The 22,516-nt window shown below is 45.7% G+C and overlaps 1 protein-coding gene across 6 annotated transcripts in view; it reads right to left on the bottom strand.

Moving 5' to 3' along the window:
• Positions 1-12,558: 12,558 nt before the first annotated feature.
• GOLGA2 (golgin A2) overlaps positions 12,559-22,516 on the bottom strand; it is a 63,987-nt gene continuing 54,029 nt past the window's right edge. For all 6 annotated transcript variants that reach the window (XM_073541083.1, XM_073541084.1, XM_073541086.1 and 3 more), the window contains 11 exons: positions 20,361-20,707; positions 20,165-20,278; positions 19,867-20,091; positions 19,421-19,520; positions 19,251-19,339; positions 18,940-19,096; positions 18,188-18,255; positions 16,955-17,057; positions 16,579-16,685; positions 16,338-16,494; positions 12,559-15,760 (listed from right to left, as the gene is read on the bottom strand). In XM_073541083.1, the coding sequence (XP_073397184.1) occupies positions 15,525-15,760; positions 16,338-16,494; positions 16,579-16,685; positions 16,955-17,057; positions 18,188-18,255; positions 18,940-19,096; positions 19,251-19,339; positions 19,421-19,520; positions 19,867-20,091; positions 20,165-20,278; positions 20,361-20,707 (1,703 nt within the window). In that variant the 3' untranslated portion in view covers positions 12,559-15,524. The remainder of the gene's footprint in view (positions 15,761-16,337; positions 16,495-16,578; positions 16,686-16,954; positions 17,058-18,187; positions 18,256-18,939; positions 19,097-19,250; positions 19,340-19,420; positions 19,521-19,866; positions 20,092-20,164; positions 20,279-20,360; positions 20,708-22,516) is intronic.

The raw sequence follows: 22,516 nt of genomic DNA, 5'->3' as shown, positions 1-22,516 counted from the left end.
TAGTGACATTTTGGAATACAGACTTTGATGGAATGGTCTGCGGGTGTCATGTTGCCTTTGGAGAGCCCCTAATGTACCTAAACAGTGGAAACCCCCCACAAATGACCCCATTTTGGAAACTAGACCCCCTAAGGAACTTATCTAGATGTGTGGTGAGCACTTTGAACCCCTAAGTGCTTCACAGAAGTTTATAACGCCTGGGCGTGAAAATAAAAAAAACATTTTTTTCCACAAAAATGATATTTTTGCCCCCAATTTTTTATTTTCCTAATGGTAACAGGAAAAACTGGACCCCAAAAGTTGTTTTGCAGTTTGTCCTGAGTAGGCTGATACCCTACATGTGGGGGTAAAACACTGTTTGGGCGCATGGCAGAGCTTGGAAGGGAAGGAGCACCTTTTGACTTTTTCAACTCAGAATTGGCTGGAATTGAGATCAGACGCCATGTTGCATTTGGAGAGCACCTGATGTGCCCAAACAGTGGAAACCCCCAATTCTAACTCCAACCCTAACACACCCCTAACCCTAATCTCAGCCCTAAACCTAGCCCTAGCCCTAATGGGAAAATGGAAATAAATACATTTTCTTTTAATTTTATTATTTTTCCCTAACTAAGGGGGTGATAACGTTGGGTTTAATTTACTATTTATGGCGGTTTTTATGTTTGGCAGCTGTCGCACGCTAAAAGACACTTTTTATTGTAAAAATAGTTTTTGCATCACCACATATTGAGAGCTATAATTTTTCCGTATTTTGACCCACCGATTCATGTGAGGTCTTATTTTTTGCGGGACGAGTTGACGTTTTTATTGGCACCATTTTCGGGCACGTGACATTTTTTGATCGCTTTTTATTCCGATTTTTGGGACGCAGAATGAACAAAAACCAGCATTTCATGAATTTCTTTTGGGGGGTGCGCTTACACCGTTCCGCGTGCGGTCAAATTGATAAAGCGGTTTTATTCTTCGGGTCAGTACGGTTACAGCAATACCTCATTTAGGTCTTTTTTTATGTTTTGGCGGTTTTATGCAATGAAAACAATTTTATATAAAAAATAATTATTTTTGCATCGCTTTATTAAGCGAGCTATAACTTTTTTCTTTTTTCGCTGATGATGCTGTGTCACGGCTCGTTTTTTGAGGGACAAGATGACGTTTTCAGCGGTACCATGGATATTTATATGCGTTATTGCACTTTTTGTTTGGCGGTATGATAATAAATCATTATTTTTTGCTTCGTTTTTTATTTTTATTTTTTTTTAAGGGGTTTGCTAAAGGGGTTAACTAATGGGACAGTTTTATAGGGAAGGTCGTTACGGACGCGGCGATACCTAATATGTGTACTTTTATTTTTTTTAATTCCAAAAAATGGATTTAGTGGAGGAATTTTTTTTTTTTTCTAATTTATTTGGCGATTTTTTTAAAATCATTTTAACACTTTTTTTTTTTAACTTTATTACATAGTCCCAGGTGGGACATCACTGTCCTGTGACAGATCGCTGATCAGCGATCTGTCACAGGCACTGCTGCAGACTTCCTCATGCCTGCGCTTTGCAGGCACTGAGGAAGCCGGCTCCCTGCAGGCCCCCGTCGCCATCTTGGATTTGGGGGCCTGCAGGGAAGGAGCCCCCCGCAGCAGCGCTGCACATTGCGCTGCCGTGGGGGGCTCAGGGAAGCACGGAGGGAGCCCCCTCCCTGCCGATGCTTCCCTTTAAACCCGGTACACCGCGATCATGTTTGATTGCGGTGTGCAAGGGGTTAACGTGTCGGGGGGCGGTCCGTGACCTCCCCTGACACATTGTGCCGGGTGTCAGCTGTGATAATTAGCTGACACCTGGCCGCGATCAGCGGCGCTCACCACGTGGGCGTCGCTTATTGCTGAGACGTACTATCCCGTCCATGGGCATAGGGGCCCAGGTCCCATGGACGGGATAGTACGTGTGATGTCAGGAAGGGGTTAATCACTATGATGCAGTCTGATGCATAAAGCCACCACGATGCAATGTGATTCATAGAAGCACTATGAGACAATGTGATGCACAGAGGCACTGACAATATGATGCACAGAGGCACTATGATGCAACATGATGGATAGCGGCACAATGATGCAACATGATGCACAGAGGCACAATGATGCCGTATGATGCACAGAGGCAATATGATGGTTAGAGACACAATGATGCAATATGATGCATAGAGGCAATATGATGCATAGAGGTACTATGATGCAATATGATGCAATGTGGTGCATAGAGGCAATATGATGCATAGAGACACAATGATGCAATATGATGCATTGAGGCAATATGATACTGAGGCATAATAATGCAAAGAAATGCATAGAGGCACTATGATGCATTGTGATGCATAGAGTCACTGATGCAATATGATGCATAATACAAGGTGCAATTGTGGGCGCACTCAGCTGTGTATGATAGCAACATCAATGATATGGCCAGGTGCCGCAGCAGTGGAATAATGACAATAAGAAAAAAAAAAGGAGAGAAAGCACCACTGCAGAAAAAGCGCACACTGCACCAATTATAATTAAGACTGAAATAAGTAATTTGTATTGATACAAAAGAGTTATACATAATAAAAACATGATAAAATCACAAAACTATGGCATCCATAGTACCCATAATACATGTCAGCACATAAATATCATACATATAAGCACATATGTGAGCATATAATCCAGCGACACTGTGGCACTATAGCAGTATCCCTCCCTATTCCTAGGCTCATGAGGACTATATAACCCTAGATAAAGCCCAGCCCATAAATGCAATGGAGCAACCACACACAAAAATCCATGTTATATAATATCCATGCCAGGACCCTAATAAGCCCAGATAGCAAGAAAGGGGGGGGGGGAAGTTAAATTCTCCACATATCAGTGGTGCCAGAGCACATAGTAGGGCAAAAAAATATAAAAAACTGCCATAAGGACGATCAATAGCCGCTATGAAAATACGGATACCGTACCCAGGACCATTACCCCACGCGTATCGCCGTAACCTGTACGGCTTCATCAGGGGAAGTGACACACAGTGATCCATGGGGCTTTAAATACCTTGCAGAAATCAGTTGGGGCGTTACCACGCTCTGTGAACATCCCCTCTATGGAGTCAGCCAAAGCAGGAAGTGTATAGACCGGCGTCCCGGTCATGTGAACAGGGGCAATGGCAACCACACATACGCTGTATAAGCACAAAGCAAGTACAAGCCGGCGGTCTTGCTGCAGCGCCCATGTATTATAGAAGCCCATAAGGGCAAGAATATCAGCCCCACCGCGCCTGCGTCCAGTGGAACGCAGGCTAGCGTGTCTGGGGCACACTAAACCTGCGTGCATATTACCACCACCAGCGTGAATTACTAAGAGTACATAAATGAACGCGCGTGCCACTCCCGGGAGTACAGACACACACAAAGACCCGACATACATAGACACCATACAATACAATACACATGGGGGTGGATGGGAACACAGGACATACCAAATATAAAAAAACTTCACCTTACTAGGTGATATCATAACCGGTGATCAGGACACTCTTTATGGAGGAGCCCTCAATAGTTAATCTGGAATCCATTTTGCTTCTAATCTGACACAAAAAAACAAAACAAAAACCCAAATGTCTAAATTATTAAAAAAAATATGGTATGGAGAATAACGGTATTTAAATAAATAACGGCAATTATTGACCAATGCCGACAAATACCAAAAAAGAAAAATATATCATAGAGGTATATCACAGCACAAAGAAGGCCAAAAGTACCGTAAATGCCAAAAAGGCTATTCGTATCAAGACGCTCTTTTGTATCAATAAAAAATTACTTATTTCAGTCTTAATTATAATTGGTGCAGTGTGCGCTTTTTCTGCAGTGGTGCTTTCTCTCTTTTTTTTTCCCCGCAATATAATGCATAGGCACTATGATGCAATGTGATGCATAGAGGCACTAAGATGCAATATGATGCATAGAGGCACTGATGCAATATGATGCACAGAGGCAATATGATGCATAGGCATACTGATGCAATGAGATGCATAGAGGCACTCTGATGCAATGTGAAGCATAGAGGCACTGATGCAATATGATGCACAGGCAATATGATGCATAGGCATACTGATGCAATGAGATGCATAGAGGCAGTCTGATGCAATGTGATGCATAGAGGCAATATGATGCATAGAGGCAATATTCATAGGCATAATGATGCAATGAGATGCATAGAGGCACTGATGCAATATGATGCAGAGAGGCAATATGATGCATAGGCATACTGATGCAATGAGATGCATAGAGGCACTCTGATGCAATGTGATCATAGAGGCAATATGATGCATAGAGGCAATATTCATAGACAATGATGCAATGAGATGCATAGAGGCACTCTGATGCAATATGATGCATAGGCATAATGGTGCAATGAGATGCATAGAGGCACTCTGATGCAATGTGAAGCATAGAGGCACTGATGCAATATGATGCATAGAGGCAATATGATGCATAGAGGGAATATGATGCATAGGCATAATGGTGCAATGAGATGCATCGAGGCACTGATGCAATATGATGCATAGAGGCAATATGATGCATAGGCATACTGATGCAATGAGATGCATAGAGGCACACTGATGCAATGTGACGCATAGAGGCACTCTGATTCACTGATGCATTGAGATGCATAGAGGCACTGATGCAATATGATGCATAGAGGCAATATGATGCATAGGCATAATGATGCAATGTGATGCATAGAGGCAATATGATGCATAGGCACGATGATGCAATATGATGTACAGACAATGGCCATGCTCGGGGGTGCCAAAGACAAGAGACCAGGTCTATAGTTACATCCCAGAGAGCAGTCTCCCAGAGTTCCAGACAAACCTGCATGCTGAACAGTACTTCTCAATTGTCAGGCTGACCCCAGGAAACACAGGGGGAGCTGGTAACGCCGAGAGAACACCATGAAGGGAATCAGCGTTCCATCAGGGATGCAGCCTTACTGTCAATGATTTCCTCTCTTGTGCCCCACGAGATCGAGGAAACCAGCCTGTTGCCCGTCTCGTACTGCATTTCCGTGTTCCACTGTGGAACGCACGCTGAGCTTATGTGCTCATGGAGGAGCGGGGCGGCAGATCTCCTCGGGCCACGCTGAAACCAAACTAGGGCAACGGAGGTTACATCTTTTTCCTCCGACCCCGCACTCCCACACGGGCCGGAACGGCTATATCCGGACCCCGACGTCGTGTCTCCTGCAGGAAAACTGCGGGCGGCTTTCCCCGGACCCGACGTTTCTGCTGCTGCTGCTCAGACGAGGGGGGAGCCGGAATACAGCACTCCCCCGTCGCTGCTTCTGGACTGGAGCCCCTGCCGTTCCCACAGAGACTGCACAGGTGGCTGCCCTGGCCCAGGTATGCTTCTGTAGGAAGTCCTGCAGTTCCCATAGGAACAGGAAACCAACTGAGGAGGAGAGGCAGACCGCCCTCTTATCTCTGTAGGTTTCCTGTTCCTATGGGCGGATCCCTCTCTCCAGTGGGTGCTGTCATGGCAAAGAGTAAAAATAGGGATTTTTGTATACTCACCATAAAATCCTTTTCTCCGAGCCAATCATTGTGGGACACAGACAGTGGGTGTTATGCTGCTTGCCACTAGGAGGACACTAAGTAAACACAGAAAAAAGTTAACTCCTCCCCTGCAGTATACACCCTCTCGCTGGCTGGGAATTTCACAGTTCAGTGCAAAAAGCAGTAGGAGCATTAAACAAATGACAATAACCATAACTCTGTCAAAACCTAAGAATGCTACAGTGAGCCAATAGGCCAGAGTGGGTGCTGTGTCCCCCAATGATTGGCTTTGAGAAAAGGATTTTACGGTGAGTACACAAAAATCCCTATTTCTCCTACGCCTCATTGGGGGACACAGACAGTAGGACGTCCTAAAGCAGTCCTTGGGTGGGGAATATACAATTGCTAATACCCCATGTCCCACTGACTCAACACTGTGTGGTACTGCCGATTGCAGGATGTGTCTGTCAAGAGCTGCATCCGCAGAGGCCTGAGAATGAATTTGGTAATGTTTTGTAAAGGTATGCAGGCTGGACTAAGTCGCAGCATTGCAGACCTGTTCTGCCGACACCTGGTGCCGAATGGCCCAAGAGGCGCCCAACTGAGCGGGTAGAATGCGCCTTAATCCCTGCTGGGACAGGTGTGTCCCTGACACGGTAGGATTCCTGAATTGCCAAGCAAATCCACCTGGCTAGCGTGGTTTTTGAAGCAGCTAGACCCTTCCTATATCCCTGTGGAAGTATGAACAGGGCATCTGACTTGTGGAAGGGAGCCGTCCGCGAGATGTACCGTCTCAGAGCCCTAACCACATCAAGGGTGTGGAGGGCCCTCTCAATGCAATGGACTGGTGCCGGACAGAAGGAAGGCAAAACTATTTTTTCATTGAGATGAAAAGAAGACAACTTTGGGCAGGAAAGACGGGGACGTCCCGAGAGCTGCCTTGTCGTGATGAAAATTCAGGAACGGAAGACGGTAGGACAGGGCCGCCAATTCCGAATCTCGTCTAATTGATGTAATTGCTGCTAGAAAGACCACCTTCCAAGAGAGAATAGCTAGTGGTACGTCCTGCAGTGGTTCGAAAGGAGCCTCGTGTAAGGCTCTGAGAACCAAGTCAAAGTCCCATGATTCTAATGGCCCTTAAAATAGGGAGGCGTCACATGGGAGACTCCCTGAATGAATGTCTTCACCTGAACTTTGGTGGCAATTTTTCTTCTTTGGATAGCACTGACAAGGCTGAAAACTGGCCCTTGAGTGAGCTAAGCGTGAGGCCTGACGTTAATCCGGATTTTAGGAATTCCAATATGGAAGGAACAGAAAACACCAGTAGGGATCGACCATGGTCCTTGCACCACAAGAAGAAGGTTCTCCAGGTGCGGTGATAAATGCACATGGACACGGGTTTCCTAACATTAATCATGGCGATCACATTGGGAGAAAAAACAGCCTGTGATAAAATCCAGGATTCAACGGCCATGCCGTCAAAGACAGGGCCACGGAGTTCTGGTGGTAAATCGGGCCCTGAGAGAGTAGATCTATGCGATCTGGAAGTCGCCAGGGAACGTCGGCGACTAGTTGTACTAGTTCTGCGTACCATGTCCGGCACGACCAATCTGGCGCGACTAGGATCACTGGTACTCCCTCTGCTCTAATTTTCTTGATGACCCTCGGGAGCAAGGGAAGAATGCACGGGAGCCGGGAACCAGTGCCACGGCAGAACTAGGGTGACCGTTCCGATGGCGCATGGATCGTGCGATCGGGTAATGAATCGAGGAACCTTGTTGTTTAGTCTTGAGACCATAAGATCCACATCCGGAGTCCCCCAGCGATAGCAAATCTGCTGAAAAAACTTCCAGATGAAGAGACCACTCTCCTGAGGCAAGGCCTTGTCAACTGAGAAAATCCACCGCCCAACTGTCTACACCCGGGGTGTGGATTGTTGAGATGAGCGAATGTTTGGTCTCGGCCAAATGGAGGATGCGACTCACTTGGTGCATGGCCATCCTGCTCAGAGTAACCCCCCTGATGGTTGATATACGCCACAGCCGTGGAGCTGTCGGATTGGATCCTGATGAGATGACCTGCGAGGAGATGGTGGAAAACTCAGGAGGGCTAATCTGATCGCTCGAATGTCCCAGATCTTGATGGGGAGACATGACTCAAATTAACCGACGACCCTGTGCCGTGTGGTGACGAAGAAAAAAACGCACACCAACCCAGAAGACTGGGAGTTGATGGTTACCACCGACCATCGTACTGGGAGAAGAACTTCTTTTAGCTCAGGGAGGATTTCAGTGTCCCCCACTTGGGGGCTCGTCTGACCCGCAGGGAAAGAAGGAACCGGCGGTCCAAGGAGAACGGGTTCTTGTCCCAAGTTAACAGCAACGCATGTTGTAAAGGGCGGAAATGGAACTGTGCGAAAGGGACTGCTCCCATCGCTGCCACCATCCTTCCGAGAACTATCATGCTGAAACGTATGGAGAGAGAAACCGGTCGGGAAAGAGTCCGCGGTGCCTGTTGTAAGGCTCGGGCCTCTTTGTGTCCAAGATCATTTCCAAAGAAAATTTGCCTGACCAGTGTTGGGGAAGACCTTTCGAAATTTATCTTCTGACCCAGGTAGGAAAGTGTATTTACTGAGATATCCACGGACTCCTGGCAGGCTGGAAGTGACAGACCCTTGAGCAGCAGGTCGTCCAGATACGGCAGTACCACCACTTCCCAAACTTGAAGAATGGCCATGACATCCGCCATGACCTTGGTATGGACCCTGGGTGCGGTGGCGAGTCCGAAGGGCAAGGCAACCAATCAGAAGTGTTCCTCTCGAATTGCAAAATGCAGGAGCTGCTGGTGAGACGGGCAAATCGGGATGTGAAGGAAAGCATCTTTGATACCGATGGATGATAGGGACTCTCCCTTTTACATGGAGGCGACAACCGATGGGAGGAATTCCATTCGGAATCGTCGTACCTTTACAAACTGATTTAACAGTTTCAAGTCCAGTATGGACCGCATCGTTCCTCACTCCTTTGGAACCACAAAGAAAGGTTTGAATAAAAAAAATGGCTGAACCATTTGTCTTGAGGGACTGGAAGGAGGACTCCGTCCCTTTGCGGCGCACGAACGGCCAGAAGGAAGGCTGTGACTGAATGACAGCAGACGGCCTCCTACTTTGTCGGTGTCTGCTGGATGCCCCAACAAGTCGTTGAGTAGATGATCAATGGGATCTACTCCCCTAGATCCAGATGCTCTTGGCCTGTGTTTCCAAGAGCGGATAGGTCTGTGAGAGACCTGGGAACCTCCGTCTCCACACGGGGACCAACCTGATCCGGAAGAGAAGGTTGTGGAGGACCAGCTGGAGCTGTTACGAAAAGGTCGAAAAAAACGAGACGGCTGTTGATTCCGAAAACGGCCGGACAGCCCCTTATTGTGGAGCAAACCTACTTTCCCCCGGAAGTGTCAGAAATGAGCTGGTCTAGTATTTCTCCAAACAGGTGACCAGTTTGATAGGGCAGAGAAGTCTTTGATCTCTTCAAAGTGGGATCTGCCCGCCAGTCGTGTAGCCATCGGGCTCTTCTGAGCAATTCAGCGCAATTAGCGGCATCTAAAGAGGCGTCTACTACAAAATCTGCGTGAATTATCTACTTGGCGACACTGGTTGTCCTTAGCCACTCAAGTCGCCGTGAAAGGGAAAAGAGTCGCTCCTGAAGCTCCAAAATACCGAACGGGCGAGGTAGCCAATTTGACGATCGGGGGGGGGGGGGGGGGTGTTCTGACTGAAGGGCCCTCAGTAACGGATCGAAACGTTTTAGGAGCAAGACACAATAAGGGAGGATCCACCGAGGGGGACTGTAACCAATCCTTCATTAGATCAGGAGCAAAGGGGTATTTAGCCTCGATAGACTTTTGCCCTGTGAACCGTTCATGTGGTCGGTTCCTAAGTTTCTGGACAATGTCCGTAAACTCCGGATGGCTGGCAAATACCCTGCGTTCACGTTTAGTCCTCTTAAAAGGAGATAACGTGTTCCGGAGCGGGAATATTCTCCTCGTCCAAAGTCAGAAAACTTGTTGACTGACTAAGAGAATCAAGTGACTCATGGACATTTGGGAGATTCTGAGGGACTGACGTGTCAGACTCAAATTCAGAGTCATGTTCTCTGCAAACATTAGGAGAGGTAGAGCAAGAGGCAGTACTCGCCGATGCTGAAGCGTGAGCGTGACTAGGGGACGCGTCATGGGTCCGCTTTCTAGTGAACGAGCACGGCCCCTGCGGGTGAACGGTTCCCGGCCTTCGCCAAAGCCCTCCTCGGGCGGTAAAGACGCCTTGATTTAAAGAGGATTCCCGGAGGAAGTCTATAGCCTGGGTCAGTGACTCCACAGACCGTGACAAGGATGCAGCGACGGGGCGCCGGTATACCGCCGCTGAGACTAGGTCAGCGCTTCTCCCAGGGACCAGGACCCGACCCCATACCTCCAATCCGGTGCTCGCGCCGTCTGTGCTGTCCAGGAGCCTGCAGATTTCATCCCATCTCAAATCCTGAGGTAAAAAATCTCCCGGGCGATGTAGTAGAGCCGGAGGAGTTGTTAAAGGGGTATACCTCAATCGATCCACCCTAGTGCATTAGTCATAGTTTTGGTGAGTTAACCTTTCAAATGTGTTTATTTGCATTTTTGGGAATTTTTTCCTTATGTGCGCTCTGCAGGGGGATGGAGAGGCCATGGGGCTGATTCAGGGCATCCGAAGCGATCCACAAGTCTTCTCCATGCACTCTGTGTGCTCCGTGCACTTGCCCTCATCTCCGTGTGGGGTACCGTGACCGTAAAGGAACCATTGCCAGAAGAACCAGCCCCAATCGTCGCAGGAAAGTGTACGGGGAAGTATACTCCGCGTGCTTGCCTGTTGTTGGTTCGGGGGAGAGAGGGCCGTAGAAAGGAACTGTCGCCCCCTTCACTCCATTAATTAAAAAATAAAAATTTACAGAAAATTCAAAAATAAAAAAAACGGTGGGGTCTGAAACCAGACCCAAGTGCCTGTTGATTGTATGTACCTTAAGAGGCTTTAAATGGAGGCCCGGCAGAGTCCTGTGCAATAATAGGCGTTGCTTTTTGTATGTAATGTTTTCCGTATCCAGTATGGTAAGATATACGTGTTGCTGCAAACTTATAGTCAGAATAGTGCCAATCATTGGAGGCCAGTGGTGGTAACGGCGTCCTAGGGATGAAATATAAGGATCTTGATTCAGTTTTCTATTTGGCTGTGAAGGTGGTAAGGCATGGCAACGCTGCATACTAATGAGTGCACTCATTAGTATGCACTGTTGCCATGCCTACAATCCCCTATTTATACCTCCCACATGTGTTCTCACTCCACGCCAGCCAGGGGAGCAGGGCGCAAGCATATCCCAGACGGTCCTACAGCCTCAGGTACTTTCTCTCCACACATTGTGTGCCACGTACCGTTTTCACAGCCAAATAGAAAACTTATTTAAGCTCCTTATATTTCATCCCTAGGACGCCGTTACCACCACTGGCCACCAATGATTGGCACTATTCTGACTATAAGTGCGCAGCAACACGTATATCTTACCATACCGAATACGGAAAACATTACATACAAAAAGCAACGCCTATTATTGCACAGGAATCTACTGGGTCTCCATTTAAAGCCTCTTAAGGTACATACAATCAACACAGAGACACACACTTTGTCTTAGAATTTTCTTTACAAAATTTAAATAAGCTAACCATAAATTTCTTTCATCCTTTCCTCAGGTTACCGCTAACCTATTACCTATCATTACCTGGTACATTTCATATCCTCCAAAGGTACATTTACTTCACATAGAGGTATACCCGGCGTTTGACTTCAAAGCTAATTTTAAATCTCCTTTATCCTTTCCCCAGGTTACCATTTATTTACAGCCTATCATTACCCGGTACATTCCTTACTACATAGGTACTGTATTATATATTTTTTTTATCTGTGACCCTTTTCTTATAATTGGTCTCTACCATATCCTCTAGCATGGAAGCTTATATACGGCTATTCCCTTACTCTGGTTCCCATTCCTCTTGAACCCAAGGTATTTACCATACAAACGCCATTTTTGGATTATTTCCCTTGTCCTTGCTTCCTGGTTCTCTTAATTATTTGAACCTCCTAGGGTTTTTATGTCCTACACCTGCCTCTTCAGGACTCAAGCATGCCCATAAACTTGTTGATACTGTATGGCTTATTCCCTACCTTATTCATATGGTTCTGTTATGTAGCTAGATATCGACTAATGTACTAGACCTGGTTGCAACGCTATTTGTGCCATTTGCACCTTGAGAATTTTTTTATTATTGTTATATTTCTGTATATTCTTAGTATTTTTCTTGTATATATGTACATGATTTTTATTCGCTTATTCTTTGTCTTTCAGTAAACCCCATGATTAAGACCCGAGAGGGTCGAAACGTCGGGTGTTTCTATTTTTCTGGGTTTTGGACCAATTTTTATAACTTAGCACTTATCTTTCTTTTTTGTCTAAAATCAAATTCCACTGATGGTTGAAAATTATTCCATTAGAGTGTGCGGTGAATTTTTGTTATTTAAAACCACATGAATGGCAATCTCTCAAGGTTGGATCACTTCCTTAGTTTTATGAACATCTCTCCCACATTCTTGATGCTTGGAAATGGGAACATGGGCCACAAAATAAAATTTACTTTGGTTCCCTAATATTAATTTTATCCATAAGAGGGCGTTCCTATCTTCTGAGGACTTCACACTTTGACACGTTGCAGCGTCAATTAATGCCCTTTGCAAAATGTTCAAGTCACTACCAATTTGTGTGCCAAATAAAAAAAATGAAAGTTGAGCATTAAACCTTAGCAACCAGATGGCCGCCATATTGCCCAATACCATATAGAGGTCTGGCACATTCTGTCTGGGATTGCTCAGGGAGCATTGTATAGACTTATTCTTAAAGAGACAGTAGCGTGGTTTAATCTGCCGAATACGTTTATTCAGAAAGTAACATTTTATTTCCAACAAGATGAAATCATTTCAGCAAGAGAATGGAAAGTGTAGCCCCCTGACCTGTGACGCATCACCCAATAAATTATAATAATCCCCCCTCCCCATATTAATGAATCTCCAATCAAGAGGACAGACCAGCTTCTATAGAAGCTCCATCATAATATAGTACAAGATACCTGCAGCGAAAATGCTGCGGAGGTCCAGCGTCTGATCCAGGAATATACAAAATGTTACACTCATACATTATGTACAGGAACTGCTTCCATGTTCAAGTCAGGAAGAGATGTAGGAATCCCTACCGTGCCCGCTCTCACCCACCTACCCGGGTAACTTGTGCACATCACACCCACCAGGGAGAAGAAAAAAAAAAAAAAAAAAAAGACACCCCGAGGCTCCTTCTCCTGTGTCACTAACAAGATATGGCCGCCTCCTGCGGCACATAAAGAAATACTGTAAACCTCATTGCCTGAGTCTCATCACAGTCGTATACAGTAGTGCGATATGTGATCCTCATAGCATAGACAGGAAAAGTGCTCAAAGAATATAAAAGGTTGTAAAAAACAAACCGCAATATGCAAGAAAGCCAAATGTAGTACGACCGATACCAAGTATATCAGGTCACTCACCACTATGCATTGCGCTCCGCAGGGCGATGTCATTTTGTAACAAACAGTATACTCGGCTCAGTCACTACATGGCCGCATACAGTGGTGGGCACACTTTTAAGAAGTTCTCCACCAAAAATAGTTTAGGACAATCTAATTAACAACGCAGATGGAGAGTTGAGGAATGGCAGGAGTAACTTTGGCTAATCTAATCCCCCTTCTCTGTCGTCAGTCCAATGTCAAGTCAGCTTTGTCATGAGAGACAGACAGGAGGCAAAGATGAGAAAAATATGATTAATAAGGCAGGCTGAGACATCGCATTAGGAAACGACAGCCGTAACTGCGGTCAATCTGCCTCCATCTTAGCTGTCAGCCCAGCAACCAATCCGGCATTCTCAAAAGAAACAGCCTAGATGCTGGGATGAGAAAAATCTCATTAATAATGCAGACTGAGGTGAGGAATTCGAAAATGGCAGAGGTAACTTGTGGTCAATCTGCTCCCCATTCTCTGCCATCAGGTCAGTGCCAATCCAGCTTTGTCATGAGAGGAAGGCAAATGATTAATAAAGCAGGCCGAGAGATGGAATTAGGAAGTGGCAGCCAAAACTGCAGTCAGTCTGCCTCCTTCTCTGCACAATACAGCATTGTCATGAGACAAGACTAGATGCACGATGAGAAAAAAATCTGATTAATAATGCTGCATGTGATGCCCAATCTAGCCCACCGTTACACCTGCCACTTCCCGTTTCCCCTTCTCAGCTAAGTGCCAATCTATACTTGTCACCGATTAATGGGTACTGGGCTGACAACGGAGAAGGGGGAGCTTAAAGACCACACGTACTGCTGCCACTTACTAAATTCTAATACCACATCTCATCTTGCATTTTTAATCAGATTTTTCTCATCCTGGAACCAGTCTGACAATTATGACAATGTTGGATTGGAATTAGTCTGACAGAGAAGGGAGAACAAATTGACCGCAGTTATGTCTGCCAGGCCGCATTAGTCACATTTTTCTTACCAATTGGTCTCCTGACATGGCTGGATTAACATATGGCTGACACTAGAGAAGCAGCAGCCTGACAGCATTCTTGTGTAATTTTCCATCTCAGCCTGCATTATTAATCAGATTTTCTCATTCTGGTGAACAGCTTGAGATGGGAAATGACACAATGTGACTGCTGCCAGACTATTGCTCCTTCACTGCCACCAGGCAAGTGCCAATCCAGTTTTGCCATGAGACACACCGGATGCCCGGCAAACCCTGCTTTACTACTGCAGATTTTCAGGGGGTTGTTCGGCAGTAAATCATTAGTGACCAGTCTGTCTCAGTATTGAACTCAATGCCAAATTGAGAACACACAATGTGACCTCTCCATATTAATCAGATTTTTTTTTTTATATATTAAAACAAATCAAGGTGGAGGATCTCCTGGAAAATGAAAACCCAACAGTTGTACACGTCCAGTAATAAAAAACACATTTTCCAATCCAAAGTTCTGGTGTAAGCCCAATCTGGAAAAACCCTTCTCAGCAATAACTTCAAAAGAAGAATTAATTCAGGTGTTAAAAATTAAACCCCATGAGGAAAACCTACGTTGTGTCCTTATTTTCATATCATGTGAACATGTAACTTGGGTCTCTGTTAAAACACACTTATCTAAAACCTCCTCCAGAAACCTGGTCTACAGCATGGCCACCACAGAAGGTGAACGCAGCACACCACGGAGACAGAACACTATACGGACCCCAAAAGGGTCAACTTTTTGGAAAAGTCTACACTACTTTTCCACATTGTCATCCAAAACATTCTTGGAGCCAGCCTTTAACATGCACAAGATGAGCCCATATTACCTCCACATCGTCAGGATCCCTCCTTCATTCTTGAGCATATCAGGTCTTCTTCATATAAAACATTAGAGTTAGGGTGGTGTATATAAAGAAAAAAAAAACATGGGAGGCAGCGGTATATTGTTGGCAAAGATTAAGCTAACTAACCCCAACAAAAACAAAGCAGTGTGTAGTAACCTACTAGCCCATCTAAGTGGCCTCTGCATCAATTTCCTTGGGCAATGCCATTTGGAATAGAGAATATACTCCCTGCTCCTCCATCATCATTGCAGGTGCAAACCTTTACCCCTCCTTAATGCCAGAGCTCAGGTGAGGGAAGACATTGTCCCGGCTCATCACAATCACCAGCAGCTAAAGACCCGACCATCCCATCCCCAAGTGACCGCATCTCCTGTGCGTGTGGAGACCGGAAGTCACAGTCCAGAGAGGAGAAGGAATGGAAGTGGTGGCTTGAATAGGAGGGACTGTCTAAACTCAGACGACCATAATCCGGACCTCGTCATTTTCATCCACACGGTAGAAGAACGGGATGCAGGGATTCTGAAGTAAAGAGCTGGGACGTTCTTGGGGGTTCTGGATCTCACGTAAGAGTTGCATAATCTGCTTGGCTGTTGGGTCCTCCGAATTTGATTCTTCTTGAGAGGACAATTGAGAAACCCGCTGTGCTTTCTCCTCTTCTGCATCCTCTAACAAACTGACTTCCTCAAGTGCTAAAAAGAGAAGATGTGTCATTATGAGATACTCCATGACGACCTACAGAAATCAGATGTACTAATACTAGGAATACGTTAATCATCATTGAAAGGGCATTCTGAGTGAAGGGGGTGGTTGTGTTCACGTGAATCACAGCAGCCTGTAGGGGTCAGTTGTGCACAGATGTAATGGTGATGACTGATGAGGCTCCCAAACCTCAGACCCAACTGATCAGATGTTTATTGCCTAGTCTATAAAGTCCTGAAGAACCCTTTTAAAAATAATGAAAACAGAAAGTTATCACCTATCAACTTGCTAGTCAGTAGGGGTCCCACTAATCCAGAGTATGATGCTCTGAAACTTGCCACCACTCCATCATCAACTATGGGACTAACACAGAAAGATGAGCATTATACTCCGCTGCCACCTTCAGTCCCATAGATAATGAATAATTCCTACAGTGAATTTCAGAGGCCTATTTTTGCAATCAGTGGAAACCAAGGTTGCAACCTTTAATGCCAGCAGCAGCCCAACTAGCTTGGGTTATAAAAGCAATGTAATAACAGGGAATGAAAGCCACAGTGCATCACTTACCTTCACCAGTAGTATCCACCTCCATTGGTCTGTCGGCACTTTGGGCCAGCTCTCCCAGCTCCTTGGAGCCCCTTGTAACCTCCACATACTTCTTGTACCATTCATTCCTCTCGGACACCAGTCTCATCACCAAGACCTGCAGCTCCAACAACTTGGTCTGGATGCAGAGAAGAGAAACCATTACTAGGACTCTGCTTACAATCATACCTTCTCATTAAACCGGTCACTTGGGTACACCAACCTTCATCTCTTCCTTATCCTGGGCCAGCCGACTGATGTACTCCTCCTTTTCTGTATGCCGCTGTTTTAGTATTGCTCTCTGACTCTGATAAAGTGCAATGTATTCCCCTAAAATCAGAAGTGACCAGACCGTCACTCAACGTCTTACAGGAGCAATTGACACCATCAGTAGATGTAACTTTCAGTGAGATTCGGAAAGCCTTCCCCGAACTGCTTCAAACTGGATGTGAAATTTGCAATTCAGAAGCAGTATGAAATTGCTTGATTATGCTAAACCGGTTATATAATAAACTGGAGGCACAATGCTTTACCCAAGAGTCCTTTCCAGGCACAGTATACAGTTCAAGGCACTGAATCCATGACGGAAAACCACTAACCTATAGTATCAGTTTCCCCTGACAGCTGAATACACCGATGTTCCAATTCTTCCACCCTGTCCTTCAATTCCACTCTCTCCTGCATCAAGTCAGTGAAGCGGATCTATCATCAAAGAATAGAAAATTAATAGGAATCATCACAAATTTAAAAGGGAGGGTGAGGGATGTCCAGAACTTGGATATTGACGATTAATCGTTACAAAAGGTCATCAAAATCAGATAGGTGGGGGTCTAACATTAGGCATCCCTTCCAGTCAGCTGTTAACAGATCCCATAATGATTGCATAAAATAGTGGACGCTTTTAGCTGCTTCAACAGGGGACAAGGTGCAGTGTCAGAGAGCAGCATTTAGGCCGGGGTCACACTTGCGAGAAACTCGCACGAGTCTCGCGTCTCAATACCCAGCACTCGGTCCGGAGCGCTCAACTGCATAGAAATACATGCAACCACACACTCCGGTCCTGAGTGCCGATGGCAGTGCTGGGTATTGAGACGCGAGACTCATGAGAGTTTCTCGCAAGGGTGACCCCGGCCTTAGGCTATGTGCACATGTTGCGGATTCCGCTGCGGGTTTTTCCACGCGGAAACACAGGTAAAACCGCAGGTAAAGTGACCTGCGGTTTTCCTGCGGTTTGGTCTGCGGTTTTGCCCTGCGGTTTCACACCTCTACTATGTTAAAGGTGTGAAATCGCTGCGGAAACCGCCCAAACAATTGACATGCTGCGGTTGGTAAACCGTAGCAAAACCGCGCGAAAAAAACCGCAGCGTGAGCACAACGTTTTTGAAAACCCATAGGCTTTCATTGTACTGTACCATGTCAGCGGAACTGCTGCGTTTCCGCAGGGCCAAAACCGCTGCGGAAACTCAGCAGAATCCGCAAGGTGTGCACATAGCCTTACAGTGTATGGAGCGGGAGTGTGCCAGTTTATACACCCCCGGCTGCTGCGAGAGATACAAACAGCTGATAAATGGAGGAGATGTCTGTTGCAGGACCTTCATAATTTCATACCGGTTACTTATTCTAATTCTAAGGTAAGTCATCAATGTCCAAGTCCTGGACAATCCCTTTAAAAAGGGACAAAAAACAAAACCACCATGTGGGGCAATGTTCTAAGTCTTTTTGGTGAATTTTTAAAGCGGAAACTGAATTTTTATGGAGGATTTGGAAGATTTTTGCACCAAAGCCTCCTAAAAAAAACTGTGTGCACATAACCTGAAGCATGAAAAACCTACCTGCAGTTTCTCCATAGCACTCTGCAAAGCATCATAGACCTCCCTGGGAACACTGTCCATGCTGAGTGCTGCCAGTAAGACACAAATCCTCAATAAGTACTAGTATAGAGACATTAGGGACACTGCAGTGCATACAGGGATAATACACACATCTGTCATCATACACACACCACTCGGAAATTACAACCTCAAGTACTAAGTCGTGGAATGATAGAAATCACAGGAAGGACAGACAGATTACCGATCTGCAAGTGACGAAATGAATATTTTCAACACATCTGGATTTACGGAGTCTGGAGCATAGGCGCCACGTGCAGAAATTCTTTATTAATGGTCATCTGAGGAAGGTTCTTCCAAGGGGAATACACGGGAGCTGCTAGCAGCGGATCTTGAAGATTTCTCCAAGTACATTCAGCGCACAACCTTCCTCAAATGACCATTAATCACACAGCCTTCATCAGACGACCATTAATAACCTCAGCGATAGCAGCTGTAAGTGCAGGGATTTCCACATGTGGTGCTCATACTATAAAGTGAATACATCGAGAAGTTTTGAAATGTTGTTTCCATTCGCAGATCAGTAATCCATTGATCCATCTTGTGATTTCCACTATCCTTCCACTTTTCTTTCTTAATGCTGCAATTTCAAAGTTGAGGAGTATATTTAGAAATCCCCCCCAATCACAGCTGAATGTACCCTGGCACATTTTGCCCATAAGATATCAGGAGCCATGACACATATTATCCTTTACCTGCGGAGTGATGTGGCGGATCGGACATGTGCTGCTGCCGGAGCTCTGATATTTGCTGCAGCAGCTGCTTACAATTCCTCTTTTGCTCCGTGAGCTGCTGCTCCACTTCATCCCGTTCTCCATGCAACTTGGAGAGGGCGGAAGACAGGAATGCCATCTGCAGAAGAAGAAGCATGGCAGACTAAGGAGGAGACCCGTCTATGGCTGGTGATTAATGCTGGGCACCTCAGTGACGATCAGATCACTAACGGACAGAGAGCTGTAGCCACAGGAGAGGGACAGACCAAGAAACTGTGGAAGGGATGACTCACCATTTCTTCTCGACTCTCAAAATCCTCTGGAATAATCAGTGATGATTTGGGTATTTCATCCTCGTAGACTTTACTCTCCACGCCGTCCCCTGATGAGCACAGATATATGGTCAGGTCCTTATGTAGCCTCACAGATTGGGGCAATACAATTACACAACTCTGGTTATTACCTTCCATGCGGCTCAGAGCTCTGCTTTCTGGCTCGCTGCGAATCTGAATCATCTGCGCTTTCAGCTCTTGATTTTCTTTGGTAAGAAGCTCCAGGTTTTCCTGGAATAAACGAGGACAGGTCAACCCCTTTTTGTTTTAACAACTACATAAATGCAGATTCTCACTTATTCCTAGGACAGGTGATAACGCAGGGGGTCCCACTGATAACCACCATCTCCGGCAGTCCATTAGACTATGATACAAATGGCCCTTATACATTTAAGTCAATTGTCTAATCTATATGGGGGCCTCCTAATTTTGGCAAGGGTCCCAGTGATCAGCAAGTAATCACTAATCCTGTGTATAAGAAGTAACATGCTTCATTAGGAGCAATCTTAAAAGGGACAACAGATAATAATTAAGAGCCTTGTTCATACAATGGCATCAGGGAGTAGACTTTGCTCACCCTGCTTTGCTTTAGCTCCTTCAGGTGCATTTCTGCGCTGACTTTGCCCTGCACCTCATCGTGTTGCAGTCTGTCCATGAGCTGAGCCTGCAGCAGGTACTGCCTCTGGAACTCCTCTCTCTCGATGGACACTTGCTGGTACGCGGCGACGTACTGCTGGAGATGAGCAGAAACTTCGTCCCGCTGGGTTTGCAGCAGCTGCACTTCCTGTTGTCTTGCTGCAAGCTGTAAAAGACAGAAGGTCGGTGATGCAGTTCTGAAAAGACCAGCAGCCCGGCGAGTAAACCTACAGGCTCACCTGCTCCTTAAAGTCTCCTATGCTCTCCTGCAGCTGACCCAGCTTCTTGGCCAGTTCTTTCTTCACATGTTGCTCGCTCTGTAGACCGGTTGTGAGCTCCAGGTTTTCATTCGTCTGCAGGATGATAGGTATATAAAGTAAACCCACGCGGTTTACATCGAGGCCCTATAGGTCTGGAGTTACTTGTGTCACATACCAGTTTGACAAACCCGTTCTGCAGTTCGGCGAGGTGCTCCTTCAGCTGCCGATTCTGGGTCAGTGCCCGACTGATGGTGGCCTTGTCGCTCTGCATGTTTTCCAGGATCTGCTGCTTGTCTACATTGTCCTCGCTCTGCCGCTGCAGGGTCTTCTCCAGGTCCAGGATACGCTCCTCCTGCTCCTGGTTCAGGCGGCTCAGCTGGCTGTTGTCCTGCACTTGGCCCTGGTACCTTGACTGCAGCTCAAGGAACTCCTCATGGAGCTTCTCCACTTCTTGCCGCAGCACCACCTCGGCTTCTGAAGTTCCTTGTGGTGCAGACGGTTCAGAGTCAGCCGCTTCCACTGCTGTACAACAGAAGGATTTCAGATGGACAGTGAGGAGGAAACTGCTGAGAACATTTGATAGCTTTAAAGTATATGGCCATCCTATAGACTAAGTTTTTAGTTTACACATATAATCTATGTGGAAAAAAAAAATAATATATAACACACACACCTTTTATTATATTCCAGAGCTGCACTCAAAATTTCAGCTCTTAAGTCTACAGTCCACAGTGAAGCCTCAGTCCTGCTCTGCTCTTATTCACATTGAGTTAATGTTTGACACATGTCAAGTAGGTAATATTAGAGACAGTATAGGAACGTCCCGATTTGGGTATATCTCGACGCGGTGGGATGGCTTTTAGATTTTTTTAATTAAAAAATAGTGTTTACCAAGTACCCTATGTTATTTATAAGTACCATTACATATTACTTACAGCAGGGTATTTGCTCATTTTGTTTCCATCTTAGGTATTGCTTGATCACTGTCTGCACCGGTAACCCGAATTCTGGGCACGATACCTAAGTGCACCCTTGTATTATAGGGATGTGATTATTTCCAATGACAACCAGAATATTTTGAATCATGAGTGCAGCTTTGCAGATATAATACAGGAGGTAACTCCGGATCAGTACAGGATCAGTAATGTAATGTAATGTAATGTAATGTATCTACACACTGACTGCACCAGCAAAATAGTGAATGGAGCTCTGGGGTATAATACAGGATCAGTAATGTAATGTATGTACACAGTGACTGCACCAGCAGAATAGTGAGTGCAGCTCTGGGGTATAATGCAGGATGTAACTCAGGATCAGTAATGTAATGTACAGTGCCTACAAGTAGTATTCAACCCCCTGCAGATTTAGCATGTTTGATAAGATGCAAATAAGTTAGAGCCTTCAAACTTCACACAAGAGCAGGATTTATTAACAGATGCATAAATCTTACAAACCAAAAAGTTATGTTGCTCATTTAAATTTTAATAAATTTTAAACATACAAGTGTGGGTCAATTATTATTCAACCCCTAGGTTTAATATTTTGTGGAATAACCCTTGTTTGCAATTACAGCTAATAGTCGTCTTTTATAAGACCTGATCAGGCCGGCACAGGTCTCTGGAGTTATCTTGGCCCACTCCTCCATGCAGATCTTCTCCAAGTTATCTAGGTTCTTTGGGTGTCTCATGTGGACTTTAATCTTGAGCTCCTTCCACAAGTTTTCAATTGGGTTAAGGTCAGGAGACTGACTAGGCCACTCCAACACCTTGATTTTTTGCCTCTTGAACCAGGCCTTGGTTTTCTTGGCTGTGTGCTTTGGGTCGTTGTCTTGTTGAAAGATGAAATGATGACCCATCTTAAGATCCTTGATGGAGGAGCGGAGGTTCTTGGCCAAAATCTCCAGGTAGGCCGTGCTATCCATCTTCCCATGGATGCGGACCAGATGGCCAGGCCCCTTGGCTGAGAAACAGCCCCACAGCATGATGCTGCCACCACCATGCTTGACTGTAGGGATGGTATTCTTGGGGTCGTATGCAGTGCCATCCAGTCACCAAACGTCACGTGTGTGGTTGGCACTAAAGATCTCGATCTTGGTCTCATCAGACCAGAGAAGCTTGAACCAGTCTGTCTCAGACTCCTCTAAGTGATCATGAGCAAACTGTAGACGAGCCTTGACATGACGCTTTGAAAGTAAAGGTACCTTACGGGCTCGTCTGGAACGGAGACCATTGCGGTGGAGTACGTTATTATGGTATTGACTGAAACCAATGTCCCCACTGCCATGAGATCTTCCCGGAGCTCCTTCCTTGTTGTCCTTGGGTTAGCCTTGAC

The sequence above is a fragment of the Dendrobates tinctorius genome, unplaced genomic scaffold, assembly GCF_039654945.1.
Source record: "Dendrobates tinctorius isolate UK_male_01 unplaced genomic scaffold, ASM3965494v1 ptg000120l, whole genome shotgun sequence".
NCBI lineage: Eukaryota > Metazoa > Chordata > Amphibia > Anura > Dendrobatidae > Dendrobates > Dendrobates tinctorius.
This window is presented reverse-complemented; position numbering and strand designations above follow the sequence as displayed.